The sequence below is a fragment of the Abrus precatorius genome, unplaced genomic scaffold (genome assembly GCF_003935025.1).
Source record: "Abrus precatorius isolate BTA unplaced genomic scaffold, Abrus_2018 Scaffold3, whole genome shotgun sequence".
NCBI lineage: Eukaryota > Viridiplantae > Streptophyta > Magnoliopsida > Fabales > Fabaceae > Abrus > Abrus precatorius.
The window spans coordinates 11,320,960-11,342,867 of NW_020874373.1; the positions used below are offsets into that span (position 1 = coordinate 11,320,960).

The 21,908-nt window shown below is 26.8% G+C and overlaps 1 protein-coding gene across 1 annotated transcript; it reads right to left on the minus strand.

Moving 5' to 3' along the window:
- Positions 1–717: 717 nt before the first annotated feature.
- On the minus strand, positions 718–3,022 carry LOC113863018 (cytokinin dehydrogenase 1). The gene is made up of 5 exons (XM_027496387.1): positions 2,270–3,022; positions 1,903–2,030; positions 1,550–1,810; positions 1,174–1,436; positions 718–1,088 (listed from the first exon to the last, which is right to left on the minus strand). Exons 1-5 carry the CDS (start codon positions 2,922–2,924, stop codon positions 764–766), a joined length of 1,632 nt encoding a protein of 543 aa, XP_027352188.1. The 5' UTR covers positions 2,925–3,022; the 3' UTR covers positions 718–763.
- Positions 3,023–21,908: the final 18,886 nt, after the last annotated feature.

Below are 21,908 nucleotides of genomic sequence, written 5' to 3' on the forward strand. Positions count from 1 at the left end.
ATAAAAACTTTTTATTTTTGTCTAACGGTAAGGATTAACAAAATAATAATACAACTGTACTCAGAAGAAGTCGAAATGATACTTATTAAGATGATAAAAATTTGTTTACGATATTTTGATCATATTAAAAAAAAACTAATCAAGGAAATAATAAATGTAATGGAAAAGACTTGGCTTTAAACGACTGCTGAAAATTGACTTTTGATAGGTAAGTAGAATCTATAAGTAATGTAGCTCATTCTTTATAGTAGGCAGAGAGTTAAGTGTCTATTTATATAGGTGTCTGAGAGATGGTCAATCAAAAATTTAATAAAAAAGAATAATTTTTCCTTTTAAAAAATTTGCTTTGGAAAGTGCTATTGATGCAGTTGCCGCAAGATGAAGTTTAAACAAACAATCAGTTTTCTTTTTTTGTTTTTAAATGATTAGTTGTTACTATTTAAAAAGAAAAAGAAAAGAAAAGCTAATAACAAAGCTTTATTTAACCTTTGCTTTACATTTAATAATAATTTTCTTTGCTAATATTTTGTTATTACAAGGTTGGCACTAAGAGTTAAACTCAACTTCCAAACAACTTAAAATATCACCACCAACTTACTATTGGTGTTTTGGTGAGCCAATCTTCTAATGATGACCTAAAAAGCAAGCTTCCATTTTGTTTTTTTGAAAAGAAAATACAAGGGCCACGCTCACAATTATTGAGAGCAAGGCCAGGGAAACATATATGATTAATTATCAATAGTTACAACCTTACACTCTAAAACTAACAGGAACTATACATTGCCTTTTGAAAGATTCTATGGCCAGGTGCAAGCAGTGCTAGTGGGTCATAGGCCCTTTTTCTTTCCACAAATGCTTTCCATTGTGACCCAAAGTGGACTTTCCATTCTTCCTGTGTGCTGTAATGTGGAAGATATTGCTTCACTCTCAGTTGGGCATTGGAGCAAAACTCTATGATCCTTTTGTTTTGGCTTATAATGTATTCTAAACTGTTTGCACCACTTGAAAATGGGACTGCCGAAGATAGGAATGCCACAAGGTAGAAAACATCTTCCTCTGGTGTAACCAAAGATGTTTTACTGTTCCACCTGGAACATCAAAAGATAGAAAATGACTTAACTAAGATTATGAGAATTAATAAAAGTGAATGATTTCTATGCAACATGTTTATACCTTGTTTGGTTGACTGGGTAAATTAGTATGGGACCATTACTTGTGTCTTTAAGAATATTGCCAAATACTTCTTCAGCAAAGCGATGAATCTCACTACTTGGGATCAGAAGGTTCAGCCAAGGATGTGGAACTTCCCATAAGCCTTTTCCTCTTAGCTTTTTCTCAGAAACATGCACTCTGTCTAGGAACTCCACGTAAGAAATTTCTGACATGAAGAGTGTGGGTGGGATATACCTCAGTTCTGAGAGTAGGTGATCAACACCCTGCATTTGAATAGTTGATGAAAATGAGAATTTTTATTTTGTATTTCTTTGTTCACTCAATTAATGCTTTGATTCTGACCATGCAATTAAATATGTTTCTTGGTATGCTATACCTGATTCATGACTTCAGCTTCATCAGGGTTGAAGTATTTTGCCATCTCAAGACAGTAGAATGTTTTCCCATCAGAATTGAATTGGCTGGCTTGAAGTGGGTCTTTGGGATCAAAGGATGATCTCCAATTGTTAAGGATGCCAGTTCTGTTTATGATCACAAATCCTTCAATATAATCAAATGTGTTTTTAAGTGATATCAAATACTCTTGGTCCCTTGCAAATGTAGAGAAGTCTGAGTAGAGCACCCTAATCCATTTCACCTGTCAAAACCCACAGATGATGTCATAAATAAAATAGTATTGAGAACTTTCTTTCGGGTCTTAAATTTAAAAGACTTGGAAGGTACACTCACCATCTTTGGTGCTGGCTCAAGAGAAATTCTAGCCCTTGTGATGATGCCAAATTGACCAAGCCCTCCAAGAACACCATAAAAAAGGTCAGCATTTCGGTTTCCTGAGCAGGTGACCACCTCTCCTTTTCCTACAAAGAAGCATTAATTTTGCAAACTGGATTAATGTGATGCAAATATCAACCGTAATTGTGACACAAAAATGGTTAGTTGGTTCATGGAATGCAACATTCACACACCAAAGAAGGGACTATAAACTATTATTCTCATTCAGCATGATGAAATATAACAACTAAAACAAAACCTGAATTACTACGAACACAGAATCCTATTAGGATGTGGAAATAGCAAATTATTGTTGAGCAGTTACCTGTGATAACTTCTAGCTGGAAGATGTTATTGATCTGAGGTCCATGCCTAAAGGCTTGTCCACTTATTCCAGCATTTGAAAGAGTGCCACCAACAGTAAGGTGAAGATAATCTGTCCAAGATTTTGGTGCCAACCCATGTTTAAGAGTTTCATGCAGAATGTTTATCCACAACTCACCTCCTGAAACATCTACATAAGGAAATTCTCCATTGTGAACTTTTATGTCAGGACCCTGCAGAGACTCCATGTTAATAACCAGGCCTCCATGGGCTTGTGCTTGGCCTCGTAGGGAGTGGCCATGGCCTCTAGCAGCAACCTTAAACTCTGAAGCAAAACCCATGTCAAAAATATGCTTTATGGTGCGTGAAATATCAGAAACTGTTTTTGGATGAAGCACTGCTAGAGGGGGGAAATGGTTTATGTTGCCAAAGTCCTTGGCAGCATTCTCATTGTCCCTCATGCTAAAGTGGCCATCAAGAGCTAGTGCTTGCAGTGATGAGAGGATCTCATGAGGTTGAAATGGGACTAATGAAGTGGCAACAGAGTTATTGCAGCCTGAGTCTGCTTTATGAAGCATAGAATTAAGGAGTATAAGTATGAAAATTTTGATTGATATAAGACTCTCATGTTCATAAAAACTATGTTTTGACACCATGGTTTTTAGTTTTTGAAAATATTGATTTGTATAAGAAAAGGTGAGGGTGATGAATGTTGTTTTGGGAGGCAGGGTATAGAAGCACAAGGAAAGGTTTAGAAGAGAATGGATAATTTGAAGGTTGAGTAGACAATTTGAAGGGGTGACTCCTTTTATAGGCAACTTCATGCTTTGTCGCGGCTGTCCTCAGCCCTTAGATGTATTTTAGTTAGCTTAATTTTTAATTTTGGTCTCTTCAGTTTCTCTTTTAAGAATTGGTTTCTTTAGTTTAAATTATATATTTAAATTTTTGTTTTACATCAAGTAAATTTAATCTCATTGTTAATGTTTCTTTTCAAGATTTTTAATTTTTTATTTTCTATTTAAAATTTTCAAAAAAATGTAGTCGATTTAATTGTTTTAAATTTTTATCCAATTAAAATTCACTAAGAAAACATAAAATTTCATAAAAAAAAAAATTAAAAATTCATCTGAAAAAATTTTCATCCTATATATAAAATATTACCAAATTTTACTAAATTACTGGTTTATAAAATTTTTAAATAATTTCATATCTCAAATTCTTCATAAAACTCCAATTATTCGAATAAAAATTAATATGTCAGTTACTTGATGACTAGAATATGAATACAATTAATCCTAACTTTTTCAATTTTAAATCATAAGAGCTATAGTGTCTGAGATTTTGGGAAAAACTATTACAAAATAAACTCAATACCATCGTTAAGGTCTTGTTGTTTTTCTTTACAGTGGTAGTAGATCAATGGTTTAAGGAATAAGTTACAAATTGAATTGATAGAATCGAACTTGTAGCAGACAATTTGTTGGAATCTAAGACTCGTTAATTAACACAAATAACATCAATCATTATACTACAATATTTATATATCGTTTATAATGTTCTTATATATAGAGAGAGAGAGATTAATATGAAAACATGTTTTGAAAGAGAGGAAAGAAGAAAGAACAAAAGGAAAAAAAGTGAGTGGTTTATGGGATGAATATTGTTAAACACTCACATAGTTTTAATTATTTAATTACAAATGTTCCACGCCATTTTTCATATACATAACATTTTAATTTACTACAAAAATAATGCTATATATGTTGACGGCTTAGTGTTGAATAAATTTTTATTACTATTGTTGTATTTAACAAATTTTAAATTATTTACAGCTGGAAACTAATTATTTTAAGCGTAGAGATGTAAGGTGATGTGAGTCCAATTATATGCATCATACATTTTCTTCAGCATGTTAGCAAGCAAGTTCAGCTAACATTTTATAATTTTTCTTTAGTTTAAACTTGAACTAACATCGTAAATGTCTCAACGTTCTAAAATAGTTAAGCTATTTGGTGAATTTTTTATGATATTTTATTTTGATGATGCTATTTAGGTTCATCATAAAGTACTGATACAATATTTCTATATCAATTATAACAAAAGATTGATTTTATGTTCTGCACCGAATTAATTGTAACGAGTTTTTATGTATAACCATTTTCGTTTTATATTAACTTGGGCGGTTAATTGTTCACTATAACTAGCACGAGATCGAACAATTTTACAAGGATGGAATATAAAATATTGCTTAAAGAGATTCAAGTATACATGTACCCATGGCAGTTTGGATCAACTTGTGAATGGATATTTATGAGAAAAAATAACATAAAAATAAATATTTTTTTTAAAATGGAAAAATAAATTAATTTTAACTTATGAATGATTCATATTACTGATTAACTTTTACTCTTACAAATATTTGTGGACAATTTTATCCAAACTGGACCCATTTGAACAAAAAATGTTAACCAAAATAAGTATTTTAATTAGTTTTTAATGCAGCATTTATTTTCTTTAACTTTGTAGTTAATCCTCACCCCACTCCCTTTTCATAACTTAATTGCATGTGCTATTAAATATATATATATATATATATATATATATATATATATATATATATAGTATTGAAACATAAAGAGGATGACGTGAAAACATCTAAAGTTTCTTTCATCTTTGGATAGATATTATTGTGGTGATGTGTTTATTCTACTACCCAAAAAGTGTCCTTCATTTTTTTTATGTATTTTAAAATTATTGCCCCTAATTTAATATTTCAAAATACACTTATTTACTAAATTTTGAATATTGAAGCGATTTTAACTACTATAAATATTTAATCTAAAAAATAATTATTTTTATAAAAAATACTTACAGTTTAAATTAAAAAAATATAATAAAAGTTTCATATCTTATAGTGATGATGTAATTGATAAAAAATTATGTCAAATTACCTGATAGAAAGTTATTTTAACTTAACCTGGTCGAAGTTGAATTATAGTATATGTAATTGTATTAAATATTTTAAAGAAGAATGTTGTCACCTATAATAATTATACTGAACTCAAATATAATATAAAAAAGGAGTAAGTTAAAATATAAAATGAAAATAAAGAGTCTTATATAAAACTAAATTATCCTCAAATTGAACAATTTATAACTTTAATTCTGATATTTACTTTACATTTTAGCATAGCATCGATGACTACAGGTGATGAGGTGTCGATTGGTGATTGTTTGAAAGTTGGTAGTAAGTGAAAAGAGACGTAATGTATAGCTCATTGATAAACGAAAGAATCGATGAGTGGCTTCAAGATCGGGGACCATTTGACTTAGAGGGTTTGAGGTCCCAAGAAGATGAATGTGTACTTAAGCTGAAGGCACTATTGTCAGGTTTCAAACTGTAGAATTCAATTCTCTTTTTGATTTAGGAGAGTGTTTGCCGGGTCCGGCCCCTACTATAAGCCTCTTGGTGTTTGAGTTGAGTGTGATGGAGTCAAATTTCTGGGTCCCCTATTCTCATACTAAGCTAATAAAAATGTTTCTTCAGTGGTTTTCCTCCTCCTTCTTATCCCACCAGTTTTTCATTACACTCTCAAGCAACCTTTGAATACATTTTCATTCTCATTTTTATCTTTTTGGCTTCATCGCAAATACATGTTTTTAACAAATTTTTAATCTATACTCAACACCAAAGTTAAAGTCAATCACGTTTTGTGAAATTTAAAACTAAAACCATTGTGGGGTTGCTCTAAACATGCACATGGACATTAATATTTAGTGCTGCGAAAAGTAGTGTTTCCCAAAGGTTATATGTCATGCTTTCGTGTTATTATTAACATATATAATTAAGAAATATATATCATAAATAACAATACAGTTTTAAGGAAAAATATTGCGAATTCTCAACCACTGCTGTATGGTTTTGTTTTAATTTTCTTCTCCACATAAGAAAAATGTATCATATATATATATAATTTATTTACAAGGTGTGTGAAACTTTAACACTTATATGTACATTATTTAATAATTAGCTTTTTATAGAATGCGATATTAATAAATTTAATTTTATATTTGAATATTCTTATTAAGTAGATTAATTTTATAAAAAAATTAAAAAAATGTTTCATCATATTACTTAATTTTAATGCATAATATATTTAAAATTTGACTTACATAATTATGAAGATAATATAAGATGTTTTAATAGTTCAATTAATTAATTTTATATTTTATGAAGAACTTTTAAATAATGGAAACATTAAAGTTATATTTAATGTCCACGAATCTTAACTATTATTGACGTAATGCTTTCTTTCTCTGTTCACAATTCTTTGTCATCAAATTATTTCTACAAGTGTTAATTATTACTCTCTGTTGTTTTAGACAAATTCATATAGGAATTTAATGTTCCAGGCAACCACCTATGTAAGCTGTTCATAAGTAACTATATATAGAGATAAGTGTACAAATATCTAGTGTTTCAGTCACAGATGATCATCTTCAAAGTTCTAAGATGTAATTTAATTTACAAGAGTATGTGTTGTGATTGTTTGCCTAACTAGCTTGCATGGATCATCAATATCATCAAAGTTATATTAGTATATATAGCTGTAGATTCGGAGTTGTCAAAGTACTTAATGAATTGTATATATTTATATTCCATCAGATCAAGCCACGAATAAGATGCAGTACGGTGTGGAACAATTATATGTTATTATTAGACTTGTCTTTATTGTTTTTTCTTGAAAATATATATATCAGATCATATATATACATTATAAAATAATAATTAAGAAGCTAATGAAGATTCAACAGGTTGATCACAAGCTGACAAATGAAATTGGGTGGCTGCATTGGTGCTTGAAAAACGATATTTATTCCTGATCTTATGATGTTGTGTTTTCATCAAGATGCCGATGAAGACATGATTTTGAGAATCACTTAATTTTGTTAAGAGGGAATCATGTAGGGACTGGTACACGTGATGCTCACAAGGTGATCACACGGGCATAGTAGTGGAAGAAGAAGTAAGCATCTTGACTCTTAGTTTTGATCCTACACAAGTGCCCAGTCCTGACGTGGAGAATACAAAAGGACACCTAACATAAGCATACCCTCCCCATGAAATCATTTAAGTCTATGGAATAGCTAGGAAAATGATACATGCAAAGACATTTATCCCCCACAAACTTCTCACACAGACACATTAAAGCTGTGGACTCATTTGGATCTTTTAGAAAAAGTTATATAATAAAATATATTTTTTAAATCATATTATATCTTTTATTAGAGAGAACTTTGTTTGAGCTAGATAAGACTTTTATTGTAAATTAATTTATAAAAGTAACTTATAACTTATTAAAATATATATATATATATATATATATATATATATTTATCTTTCAATGAATTTTTATGCGATAAGGGTTTATTTAATAATCGAAGTATTCATTAGGAGTGGAGTTTTGTACATTAAAAAAATCATAGGTTTTTTATTTTTGAAGAGAAAGAGAAGCCCGGTATTATTTCAGTTATATGAAGCATATTACTATATACATTCTACTGAATTGTGAAAATTGTTGTCATTAAGATGAAATAAACTCAAAAAAGCAACTTCAGAATCTCTATCAAATAATTATTTGATTCAAAATCATTATTAGGGGTTTAGTGATGATAAATTATTTGTTAAGTGTTGTTATATCCTACCAAACTCTTCCCTACTGTGGATGCTATGTCGATAGCTACGTATAAAAGTAAGTATTATATCACCTGATCGAGACCAAAGCAAAGGTGGGTACAAAGCTTCACACACTCTTCGTTCTCTTTAATTTAAGCACTTTTCTACGTTTCCCCATCCATCTCTTACTTTATTTGTGCTTCGTCTACCTCACTTCTTCTTGTCATCTTCCCAGTGACTGATTTAGACCAACCACACTGTCATAATCGATCCCAATGATGATATTTCATTCAGAATTAGCCAAAGAATATTTAGAGCCTGTTTATGCAGTTATAAGCCTATGTTATATAACATAATTGAAATTTTTATTTTTTTTTTACATATCTTGTATTAAAAGATGTTTAACCTTGGTTTGAAAAGTTACACAAACTTGTATTATAATTTATTTTTAAAAACAAAAAAATTAAAAAAGAGAAACAAACATGCTTTAAAATTTGAATTTTTATGTTAATATATACACTGTATTTAAATATGCTTTTAACTTCTGAAGAAACAACCTTTTTATTTATTTTTCATAAAAAAGTTATTTTAAATTCTTTCTTTTAAATTGATTGTAGCTAGTTTCTTACTAGAAACTAAAAACTATAAATTTTGTAATTTAAAAAATATGTTTCTATAAAAATAAAAATATAAAAATCATTTTGTAAAAACCAAATCATATTATATATATAGATATATAATTGACAAATAATAAAATAATAACAAAAGTGAGAAAAAGGTTTATCAGGATACAATAATCTATTTATATATTATAAAGTTAAATATTAATTAATAAAAATAGAATAATTTTTATAAAATCTCTTTCTCATACAGTTATATATTTTCTTCAATTTTTTCCAAGGCTGAGAATTTCATTGAAGTAAGAGTGTAAGAACTGCAAGGCATATAAAATAAATTGCAATTACATATTACTAGAAAGGCTATATTAATACCACTAATACTCCATCCCCTAAAAGTAGCTACCTTTTAGGCAATGATTGCAAGCAACAATTTAGATTGAGATCTCAAGCAATTAAAAGAAAATATAGCACATATCATCTTTGATGTCATCCTACTCCAAACTATAACTTTGATTAATTCTAAGACTAAGACTTTGAAGATATGTTGGATTCATTTGATGATACTTGTCTTGTTAGATTTTATATTAAATTAAATTAATTATATCGTCGAAGAAACTTTTTAATATCTTCAATTATTTTAATCAAGACTTTTAAATTTTTACATCAACATAAATTATTATAACATATAGGATTGGGTCAGTTAGATTCCAGTATTATAAAATTTTTCTTTTAATTTAATAATTATTTTATGGTCAAAAATAATTTTCAACACTTTTCTCTGCTCTAACCATTTAGTTTATATTCTATAAACAATATTTGTATTAATTTTTTTTATCATTTTGTAAAATTCAGTTAAAGTACTTAAACTTAGAAATATGTAGTATAATATCATCTTTAATTTTAACTTTCAAAACATTATCTTTATTTTTTTTTAAATTGTAATATATATACTCTATCTTACTTTTATCCAAAAAAAAAAAATTCTCTAATTTTAAAGTCTCTCCATGATTCAAGTTTAGCATTAATATCTTTTTAATTTTTTAACCAAAACTATGTCATCTACAATTAGGATAAATTTAAGGATAATTTACTATATGTCACTCATAAGTGCATCAAAATCAAATTAAATAAATAAGATCATCAGATGGAGTTTTGATTAAAAGTTATTCTTATAGAAAAATTTTAAATACATCTCTAATTAAGATTTTATTCATACTTAACTGACTTTAAAAAAATTTATTTTTATAAACTAGTTTTATAATTTTTTGGGTTATTCTAGAATTTTGCAAATCATGTAACTCTCCCCATATTTAATATTTTTGTCAATTTTCGGGTTACCTCTTGCTGCGATTTCAATTGCAAAAATGAAAATCGAGTAAGCGTTTATTTATAAGCAATTAGTTGATGATTTATATAAAATTATCATGGATCTTGTTCAATGCAGAATTTTATTTATAAAAATGTAAAAGTTAAATTAAAAATATTATACCAAATCAATTTAATGGATAAATAATAATTCAATGAGAATAAATATAAAAATAGAAATTTTTAATTTTTTCTAATTAATAAAATTTATAAGTATTCTATTCTATTTTAAATCAATATTTAATAATATTATGGAAAATAAAAATTTCTGTTATTTAAAAATTAATTAAAAAATAATTTTATCGTGATTTGATTTACAAAATTATAATTTGATCACTTTTAAAAAAAATATTTTATTTTATCATTATTAATATTTATATGTATTCTATTAGATTTAATATTGATTAAAAAAAATATCGACTAGGAAAATTATGAAAAATATGAGTTTTTTTTATAGCTAATTAAGAAGCTCATACCAGATGTCACAACATAATATAGTTTCGTGACTTGTAAGAGGAGAGTTATAAGAATAAACAAAACAGAATATTAAATTTATTATATAGGCCAGTGAATAGTATACATATTTGATATTCATATGAGATGTCAAAATGTAATTACATCAATTAGAATATAATAATTAAATTTCATCATAACCATTATCTATAGTAGTATTTAGGACAAACTATATAGTATGCATATAGATTTTGTATCTTGTAACCTTATCACTTCTTACATTTTCCTTTTAACATGCCGGCCATTTATAATTTCTAGATTTTGCATTTTCTAAGGTGACCTTTTGGTCCATTAGAATTTAGAAACTAGATTTGAACTATATTTCAGGCCATTATCTCATGAATATTCTTGATGATTCTAATTTCATGATCATTTTTTCATAAAAATCTTCATTCATTATGTATAAGAATAATCGCAATAGCACTCAAGTTAATACTTGAAATGTGTATGACAACAATGAGGTTTTATCTCAATGTTTTACCCTTTAAAAAAATTATTGTGTCCTATCATAAAGAAATCTATATCATCAAAATGATAAATATAATTTTATCTTAATTTTTACAGTATTTCAAGGATAAAATTCTTCATTTATAGTCAATACATTGTATATTCCTATATTTAAAGGTAAAAAAAATTACGAATTTAATTTTGGTGCAATGTTAATATAAATTTTTTATACTGTGTTAATTAATTAAAGTACATTGTAAAAATAATTTTTATTTTTAATTATTACAAAATTAATTATTTTTACTAATATAACAATCCATTATTAAATGATAGAGTAAAAAAAATTATATATTAGTATATTTAAATTAAATTCAAAATTTTGTTGTGTATATGATGGTGATGCATGTAACTTTCAAAAAATAACTTCAAGCCTTTCTCATTAAATAAATTTTTGAGAAAAAGTTAAATTAATAAATAGTTTTCTTTAAATGAATGACATAAATTGTTAAACATTTCTTATTTGTAATCGATCAACTCTTGAACACAAGTTATAAATTCTGACAATTTTCTAATGCATCCAACGTATATGTACTATTTCCAAAAAAAAAAATTCAATAGAACAAGAATATTTAATGAATACTTCAAACCTATTTTAAGTTTGTGTTGCCGCCACAAGTGCTCCTTCACTCCTATATATATATACCAAGTATTATATCGATACTAGTATTTAGAATGCATGTTTGAGTTTTATAAAATAGTTATATTTACAAATTTTAAAAAGATACTATTGAACTAATGAAAGTTAGTCTAAGTGATAAGTGATTCGATATTATTTAAATAAAATTTAAGATTTAAATTTTGTTGCATGTAAAATTTTTTAATAATAAACTTATTCATTACATCTGAGTGTGCAACTTGAATAATAATAATTAAATAAAAAATTAGTTAATGAAAATTTACCTTGTCTTGTAACTATGATTTTAGTATAAGAAATATATAACTAGATCTAGAGTGTCAAGACTGAGAAAGATACTCATCATTTAACTTACACGTAAAACAAAAAAGAATAAACCTGCAATATATATGAATAGTTTAATTTTTGTTAAATAAAAATTATATCAGTAGAGACTAATCCGATGCGTAATTGTTGGCATATGATTTTTTTAATATATATAGTATTCATTCAACCAACATTATGAAAAACAATCATAACACATATCTCCACGAGTCATAAATTAATAACTTGTGCTTAGAATTGAAGAGAGAGAGAGAGCTCTGATAATTAGAATCAAGTTTGGTAAATTAACTAAGATCAAGATTAATTAAAAATATATTTTAATTTATTTAAATAAATACAAATAATATGACAATAATATCATTATTGTTATTTTATTATTATAAAAGATATGGTAAATTTTTTATAAGCAAGATCTGGTAAATTTTTTGTAAGCCTAACAATAATGGACTTTCAAGTTTCTATTGCAAATCGGCGAATGGAGTAATGCTGAAACTTTGAGTGAGAAATGGTAGAAGTTACTTACAAAGACATTTTAACTCTCAAGTTGATAAGAATTTTAACATAGTAATAATATGAGTTAATGCATATCATGACATGAGATGAGCCCCCTATAGGATTCAAATGTGGGTAACTCAGTCAAGATATAGCAAAGCTGTCACGAGGTATATCCAAACATTGCACAACTAGATGAACACAAAATGATGAATTTGATAATGACTAGATCTTGGAATTGGAAATTTGCTAAATTAGAAGATGCTTCCATCTCCTTTTATATGATTGGTCATGTAATAATCCTCACCTTAATTTGCTTATCAACTGTTTCTTTTTATTGATATGTAACTTTACAAAGTTTGTAAGTGTCAAGCTCTCATTGATGAACTCTTCTTTCGCTGATAAAATAGGAAAGCTCCAACGTAACACAAGCCGATCATAAAAAGTTCTAGACATTGATGTATGAAATATGACCTATAGGCTGTGATCACTTGTTGTACATGCATGGAGTTTTGTGTGTTGCAAACTAACACGTTTAGATGGGCCTCTCATGACACATCTGACCTAGTTAGGGAATGAACTATTTGGAACTTCACGAGGCTCATAGTAAGTTTGAGCTTTACTTCATCTAACCCAAAACAATAATATTTTAATATTATATACTTCAGCCTTATTTATAAAAAATAATTACCAATGTTTTTCATATCAAATTATAAGAAAAAAAAATATTTAAAATTATTAATTATTAAATTATTTTATACTTTTATTTACTGTGAGATTGATGTTATAAAGTAGTCACCTTTTATCTATATAATTAGACATGTTCATTCATTTGATACATAAATATTATAAATATTTGTAAAAAAAAGTATAAAATCATGATATATAACTACTTTTCATTGATTTTAATGAATTAAGTGCCGGAAGTAGTACTTGGTAGTCTATTTAAAATCTTAAATTCACTGGTATATATATAAATCATGGTTTATTAAGCTATTTAAAAGTATGGTTGTAACTTTATTAATGAATTTTATAGCAGAGTAAGTTCCTGATAAGTTTTGTCAACAATGAGACAATCTAAACAAACTTATGATTTAATTAAGTTCTGACTACTGAGCCAGAGAAAGGCTAAACAATCACTTTCTTGGCTATAATTTTCAAACCTTGTCCACACTAACAAAACAAGGTGTGTGTGTGTGTGTCTACACTAGGGCGTATCACTACCCTATGTTAACATTATTACATGCTTTCCCACAAATGTCATAGAAAGTGTCTTGACTTTGTCCCAATTGTAAAGCGAGTGGAGTGATACTTTTCATCGCGTCCTTAAACTAAAGCCCTCAAAAAGATTGACAATGAAGTCTTCTTAGCTGTGCAACAATTACTAGCACATCACACTGTTCCCTTCCTTCTCTTTCGGTCTTCAGGGGGATTGCATTTGCGCGGTGCAAATGCCATCATGAAATTGGAAGTACCAATTTACACTGTTAAGTTTATCTTCCTATAAGGTAGTGACTAGTGACGACTTGGATTACTTTTCTCTTGAATTTCAAGCATACAAATTGGAATCACATACGGGTTCTGTTGAAATGGGTGCATTAGATTATTGTTTATAATTACACATTTCTTTGCCACTTCAGAGGACAATATTGTTGCTATTGTCCATATCACTTCCTCCACATTGCAAGTCCGGGGATTTCAAAAGTATATGAAGTTTGGGTAATATTAACTTTTTTTCTTTAATCTTCTAAAAGATGAAAAATATTGATAACTCACTCTTTAACACATTATTTTAAATACATTTTTTATTATCACTTAAAATTGATTGAAAATCAACAAATTACAAAGATAACACTCTTAATTCACTACTTTATTTTAAATCTTTTAAAGCAGTCACTTTCAAGTGAAATAATATAATCGATTTTTAATCTTAACATGAAGAGTGGTTTTTTGTATAACTTTTTCTAAAATAACTTTAGATAAAAGTTATAATACCATTACTCTCTAATATTTATTTGCAAAGCAATTCTGTATGTAGTCATTACTTTCTAAATTCATTTCATAGAGTGGTTATGTATTAATCATTTTCACAAAATAAAATTAAAATTTACTCAAATATAACTTTTAACCTACAAATAACACACACAAGGACGAGTTACTACTCAATTCAATCACAATTAGGAGGGTAAAGACCATAACAACATAGTGAAGAACTAACAATGGTTCTAGACATGATGGTGGCAACAATGTTGTGTTTGTTAAAATTGATGATAATGATGCCTGGAGTATTATTGGTGATAAAGCAACGATAGTATGCAAGTGGTAAGAAGTGATGTAGTGATAAAATACAAGTTTGCATTTGTGATTTAGTCACAACAATGTAGTGGTTCAAGTTGTTAGTATACATAGTGGAAATAGAAACTTGCGTTGTGATGACATTACAATTTGGAAGTTGAATGATGATGACTTGGATTGTGACAATCAGGATTCATGCTTACTTGATGAAAATTGCTCTATAAGTAATACTTGAAGTTTCCAAATACAACTAACTTTGTATAGTGACACTTATTAGAGTATTGTGAGCTAATTTCCAATACAATACGGAATAATATCTTTTTTTATGTAGTGATCTGATGTTGTATTTCTAATCTTTAATTTTTAATAAATTTAATTAATTAATTCTAAAAAATTGTGTTAAAAAAATATATCAAATAATGTGTTACTTCCTTAAAAAAAATGACAAATAACCATCTTACATGAATTAGTTAGTGTAGAGATATTGTTGAAATTGGGGCGGTTCTCTATGTTTAGCGAGTGGTGTGAGTTAGGTTAATATACTTGATGTTCAGTTGTATATATACTACTTTAATCAATTATCTAGTTTTAAATTTTAGGATAAAATATATTTCAGGTTTATTTGAATATAATTAAATTTAACTTCAGTTTTTAAATTTTTATTAATTTGATCGTAATAAATTTAAAAATTCTGGAAAATAATCTTTAATTATCACTATTTATAGATAATGTGAAATACATCTTAATATGTCATATGTGAACTCAAAACGGTCATTGATATAGTATATATGAGTAGATGCATATGATGACATAGTATCAAAGAGTATTTTAAATATATAATTATTTTTTTATTTTAGAGTAATTTTAAATATTATATTAGTTAAAAGGAATGTTAAAGTAGGTCAGATAGAAGCCAATAATTTAATAGATTAATTTAATTTATGAATTAACATACGGATTCAGTCCTTAAAAGTGGTCATGAATGCTCTTAATGGCCTCAGCCGAAAACCATCTCATGTATATGATGGGATAAATAATATATGTGACTAATCTCTTGGAAACAATTACAATTAGTTACTAATTAATTAATAAATCTTCCCCTCTTCAAAAAGAAAAATTTGTCTACGGGATGAGTTCTGTGTAATAAGTTTTAGAGGAACAACGTTGATACGTTCAATTTTAGTGTAAGTCTAAGAATTTGCAATTTAAATCATGCACATTCACCATCGATTCGGAACTTAGGAAAATAAATGCTATTGTAACATGCATTAATCGATTTTTTTTTAAGACGCGAAGAGTGAAGAACAAATTCTTTTAATAATTTTTTTAGAAAATATGACAATAAAGTGATTCAAGAAAATTATTCTACTCATAAATCATAATGTATCAAAATTCTAATACATTAATACACTTATATATATTTATTTATTAATACTTGTTACAGCATTCATAAACTTAAGAAGATTATACTCTTTTTAAATATATTTTTTTAACTAAATTATTATCTTTACTGTTTATTAATATAAAATTAATAATTATAGTTATTTTACATGTAAAAGAAAATAGCACACCCTTTTAATTATAAAATGTACTATAGAGCAAGTAAGCGTCAGTGGACTAAATGATAATATAATATTCATATTCTAGTTATAGATATAGAATCCAATATCCTCAAAATAGCTATTATGATATTTTATTGTGCTTTCATATCTAAAAGGTTTATAACTTAAAACGTGTCTTAGGAAATTACGATAATAAAATATTTTAAAAGATAAAACCTATAAAAAATTAATATTCTTCTCATCAATTGATAAATTAACTTTAAAAAATGAATATTTATATTACAAAAGTTTTTAATTTTTTTCTAAATTGTCTTTTCATATTTTCTTTAATGAGAAATATTAAATTAATTTTGAAACAATTTCATAATTTGATCTTTTAAAAGGTAGCATGTTATTATATTAATTTCTTTTAACATTTTTATTCACAAATGAAGCTCTCAAATATGTAAAAATATTAAATTCATTTTTTGTCACTTTTAAATTTTTTATAAAGATATTAATGTGTATTAAATAGTTTCTTAAAACATAAATTTAGAATTTAAACAAATCTAAATTAACCACTAACAAAATTAGCAATCAAGTTAGTGATTTTTTATTTTTTTTTGCAAATACAAATATAAATTCAATCGCTAATTCATGCTATATCATGATTAAATTAACGACCAATTCCTTCAGTTATTTAAAGCAAATATTATATTAGTTGTTAATTTAGTCACTAAATTTTAAAAATAAAAGTAGTAACTAAATTAACTATCAAATTCATATTTATGTTTTGCAACCAATGAAATTGGTTATTAATTAGTAAAAATTTATTTAATAATCAAACAGTAATCAAATTTTTCTTGTGATTGGAATAGTTGGTTGCTAATTCAATCATTAAACAACTTTTTATAATTTGATAAATTTTTACTTATTAAATTCTCAAGTGAAACTAGTTTGTACTTAAGCAGAAATGGACTAGAAAGGAAGGTTTGGACAAAATTTTCTTTGTTTAAGTGAAATCAATTTTACTTGCGCAATATATTTTCATTTATGCGAGATTAGTTTCACTTAAGAAAAATTATGTAGGAAGATAAATAACCAAGTTCTAAAAGATTCACTTAAGTAAAGTTCATTTTTAATTAAGCAAATATGTACCAGAAACAAAGACTTGGTCACAACTTTATTTGCTCAAGTAAAATTGTAAACAGTTAATCAATCGGCTGTTGCATAATTTGCTTAGAATTTTTGAGCTTGTTTGATTTGAAGCTAAAGAAGAATCGAAAAAGAGAGAGGTTGTTTTTCTTTCCTTTGACATGTGCACATTGTCTCAAAGGTCATGCGATCACAACTTCTGCTTAGAAGAGGCAAATCCCGCTGAAGATGATGACTAACCTTGAATCAACTCTCAGCTCTGCCGTCATTGGAACATCTAAGGTATTTCACTTCCTCCACAACAACCACGATCATTCTAACATTGCTTTTACTACTAGTCAAGCCAAGAAGGTTGGAAAGGCTAATGCCTCCAACAGCAAGATCATTCCCACTATTCTCCCAGACCAATAGTTAAAAAAAAAATCAGTTGGTAAATGATTGAATTTTTTTTCTAATTGTGAAGAGAGATCATGTGTTTGAATTAATAGAGATGATACCTATGTGACTTTTAAGTAAAAGAGAGTCATAGTATGTTTGTTTTTAAAGTTTGTTTTTCTTTCTGCTTTTAAAAGAAATTTAATACACAACGATTGTCTAATCTTAATGTAGACCGACATATAAAAGGAAAAGCATAAAATAATCTGTAGGTAGTATTTCTTTTACAAGAAGAAAGGTTTCAAAACCTAGCTAATGAAAAACAAGAAGGGTGCATAAAATGTTGCTAAGTGTTAAGAACTACAAGCAAGTCCAAATACTAAGGGCAATAATCAACATCCTAAAAATTAAACAAATACTTTATGGTGTACCTAAAGAGCAATAATCAACATCCTGTTTGAATATGAGAGGCACTATATGGAGCCTAGGAGCTTTTTCCACTCGCTTTCTGCCTTTTCACCTTATTATGTGTTTGTCTCAACTTTATTTAGCATCAACATGCGCTATGTTATATACAAAAATAGTAGATTTTGTCATGGAAAAAATGATTCATTTTTGTCATTTATGGATACTCTTCCTTGGCACTAACTGTGGTACATGTTCATTCATTACATATTATATAATGACAAGCAAATAGTCAATATAAATCTGTCAACATTGCGACTTTGGTCAAAAACATTGTGCTCCAACGAGGATAAATAAATGAAAGATTCGATACTTGTGATTTTCAGTAGCTTCATCAGCATCTAAACAATTTGATATTACTAATTTTTCTGTACTTTAACAATTTTATTTTATTTATACTGTATTGTATTTTCATTAAATTAATAAACAATTACCATTTTTTATAATTTTATTCTTAATAATTAATACTTGTTTGGCAAACGATGAAGGATACTAAATTATTAAGAAATAATTTCTTATGAAATATAGAATACCAATTATTTTCCTAATTTATGTATTAAATCTTAAACGTAACAAAAGTGGAGGGAATATAAAGAAGAAGAAAAAACAGCTTTATCTGATAATCTGCTTGAAATTGAGGACCACTAATAGGGAGGTTGATTAGTACCTTTTCCATTTTCCTGTGGACTTTTCACCTTGTTATATGTTTGTCCCAAACTCTACTGAGAATCCATATGCTATGTTATTCACAGAAATGGAGCCTTTTCTATTCATGGAAAAAATGATTCAAATTTTGTCATTTTTTGGATTCCCTTCACCACTAACTGTGGTACCTATTCATCCATTACATATTATTGACAGGCACATAGTCAACAAAAATCTTCCCATGTACCAAATTTGGTCAAAAAAATTGTGGTACAACGATAACAACTAAACGAAAGATCTGATAATTGGGATTCTTATAAATAGTTTCACTCACATTTTAATAATCATAAAGTAAAAAATGTATTATGCAGCAATATCCACCAACAAATAGCATTGTATCAGAAGCAAAAAAAATAAAATAAAATAGCATTTTATCAGGTGATCAAATAATATATTAGTTAGTTCTGAATTTTACAAAGAAACGTTCTTATTTATAAATTTAAACCAAATAGTTATATATACGTAGTTATGAATTAAAGTTGATAGCCAATAGGTAGTAATATAATTGTTTTTTAAAAATGTGTTATTTTTGTGTTAAACATTACCATTTAAATATTAATAGTATTTATTATTTATATTAACTTTCTCTTTTTTTCTATCCATTTGCTGGTGAAAAAAATATTACTACATATGTTAAAGGTTTAAATTGATCATAAAAAATATTTGATTGAAGTAATATATATTTATGAAAGAATTTTATAACTATCAATTAATTCAATAATATAACAATTTATAATTAATTGACAGTAATAAAAGTTAACCTTTACACTATTATTACATTTGAGCTACTCCCTTTATATCATATTACATCTTTCTTTGGGTGCTTTTGTTTGGTTTAAAATATTTGTGAATTTAAAAAACATGAGAAATTTTTTTTTCAGTTCTTCCCTCATTTATCGATATATAGAATTAAAAAAAATTTACTGTTCTCATTTTTATTAAAATTATTTCAATTTTCTGTTATACTTCTTTATTAATTAATTGCTCCTTTGTTTAAATTAAAAGAGAAATTGATAAATATAAACATTTTAAATGAGAAAAAAAGGAAAAGTAAATAAATTCATAACTATATTCTATTTCTTTTAATATGAATGATTTTTTCATAAAAAAAATAATTTTAAAATTATACGATCTATATTTATTCAAACAATTATTAATATTTAATAATTACTCAAACCAGCTGTAAAATGTACAGATTCCTTTTACAAACTACTTACTAGTTAATTAAAGTTGGAACATGAGATTGTTTTAGTCTCTATATTTTCATGAGATTTTAGTTTTTATTTTATTTTTAAATTTTAGTTTTAAAATTGTTTTAATCTAAAATTTTATCATCTTTTTTTTTTTTTGCTAGAAAATTTTATCATCTTTAGTTTCTTATAATTACTAACTAAAAAATTATCACGATTAATTTTTTATTCTATATTTACATTTCATTGTACCATATTTACATTATATATATAAGCCGAAAATCCAATTAACTTTGCTAGTGGTGTGAGTGGTTATAGCATACACGTCATATTTAGCAGCATCTTTCGTCATTGCTCATTTAATAGAAGCACACCTACTTTCGTGCAAATGATCATTAATTGTAGACTCTATTTATGAATCAATCTTGTGAAAATGTTATTAATGCACCTTCTTTTATAATTTTTAATGCAGTTTAATGTAATACTTTTATTCATTAATCATTACTCTAAAGGCATTAGTTAGTAGCACACATTTAAGTATTTAAAAGTATAATTTTTTAAAAAAGATTTATTACACTATTATGTTTTTTATATTATAAATGTTTTTTTAATAAAAATTTATTATCTTTAGTTACTTAAAATTAACCTTAAGGATTGGTGCTAGTATTTTTTTATTAATTCATCTAAGACTTTATAAAGAAAGTGTTAAATAAAAAATAAATATATTTAACATAATTAAAACATCAAAACAGTTTATACTTTATTTATTTGGTAATTTAGAGAATTAATAAAATATTATAAGAAGATTCAAAACTATTTATGTGTACATAAATTTTAAGAATTTCCTATTGATTTGCGGTGTCTCAATTATGAAGTACTTTTTGCTTGCCAAACAAAGATAAAGGTGATCGTGGTGGTGTGACCACCACGATCCGACCAAAGATTATGTTATAGTGAAATGCATTTTGTTTTGCCAAGCAATTTGAGAGGGGAGAAAAAATCTTTCAGTAGGGCATGAAGTGGTCTAGAATTACCAGTCAAAAGCCTAAAAGCAAATAATAATAATAAAGAAAACAGAAGATATAGATAAGGCCAACCATTCAATCTTAATTTCATCAAGCACTTATGCTTTGCTCTATCCTAGGAGACCAATTATGGAAAACGAAGAAACAAGTAAGGCCAAGGAAAATATATTTAAACATGTATATGTTTGCATTTCAGAAAGCATAAACATGCATATCTTTATTATATATAATGATTGCATCCAACAAAATGATATCTCACCTTAAACCTAATTTAATACGAGATTTACAATTTCTTTCACATGGCATGCTTATTTGAAGGTAGTATTTTGCGATTGCAAGAATTTTGAGGACATGCATATCATGATGAGGATTTAAATTCTAGCTGTTTTGGATAACACTGAAAATTAATTTATCTAGCTACAATGAAAATGTATCAATGCCATTACCCCTAATACTTTGTATCAAAGACACATTCAATCTTTTATCGTATTCAAAAAGTGCATCACATCCAATAAATAATAAATGAAATATATTTTTAATCACTTATTACTGAGAGTCGTTAAAATCAATTCTAACTAATGAGCTAACTCAATTCAATTCAAGTATAGGTTGAATTCTAAAATATATATTACTGTAATAAATATCGCGAATTTTTAAGGCCCAACTCACCAACTATTGAGTTAGAAGAAGTCTAGTTATTGAGTCAAACCATTATTATAAGAGAAGAAAAATCACTTCTAAAAAAACTTTTACTCGT

Coding starts and splice junctions, on each gene's coding strand:
- LOC113863018 (XM_027496387.1), bottom strand. CDS start 2,924: ATGGTGTCAAAACATAGTTTTTATGAACATGAGAGTCTTATATCAATC. Junction 1,811..1,902: donor TTGAGCCAGCACCAAAGATG/GTGAGTGTACCT, acceptor GGGTTTTGACAG/GTGAAATGGATTAGGGTGCT. Junction 1,437..1,549: donor AAGCTGAAGTCATGAATCAG/GTATAGCATACC, acceptor ATTCAAATGCAG/GGTGTTGATCACCTACTCTC.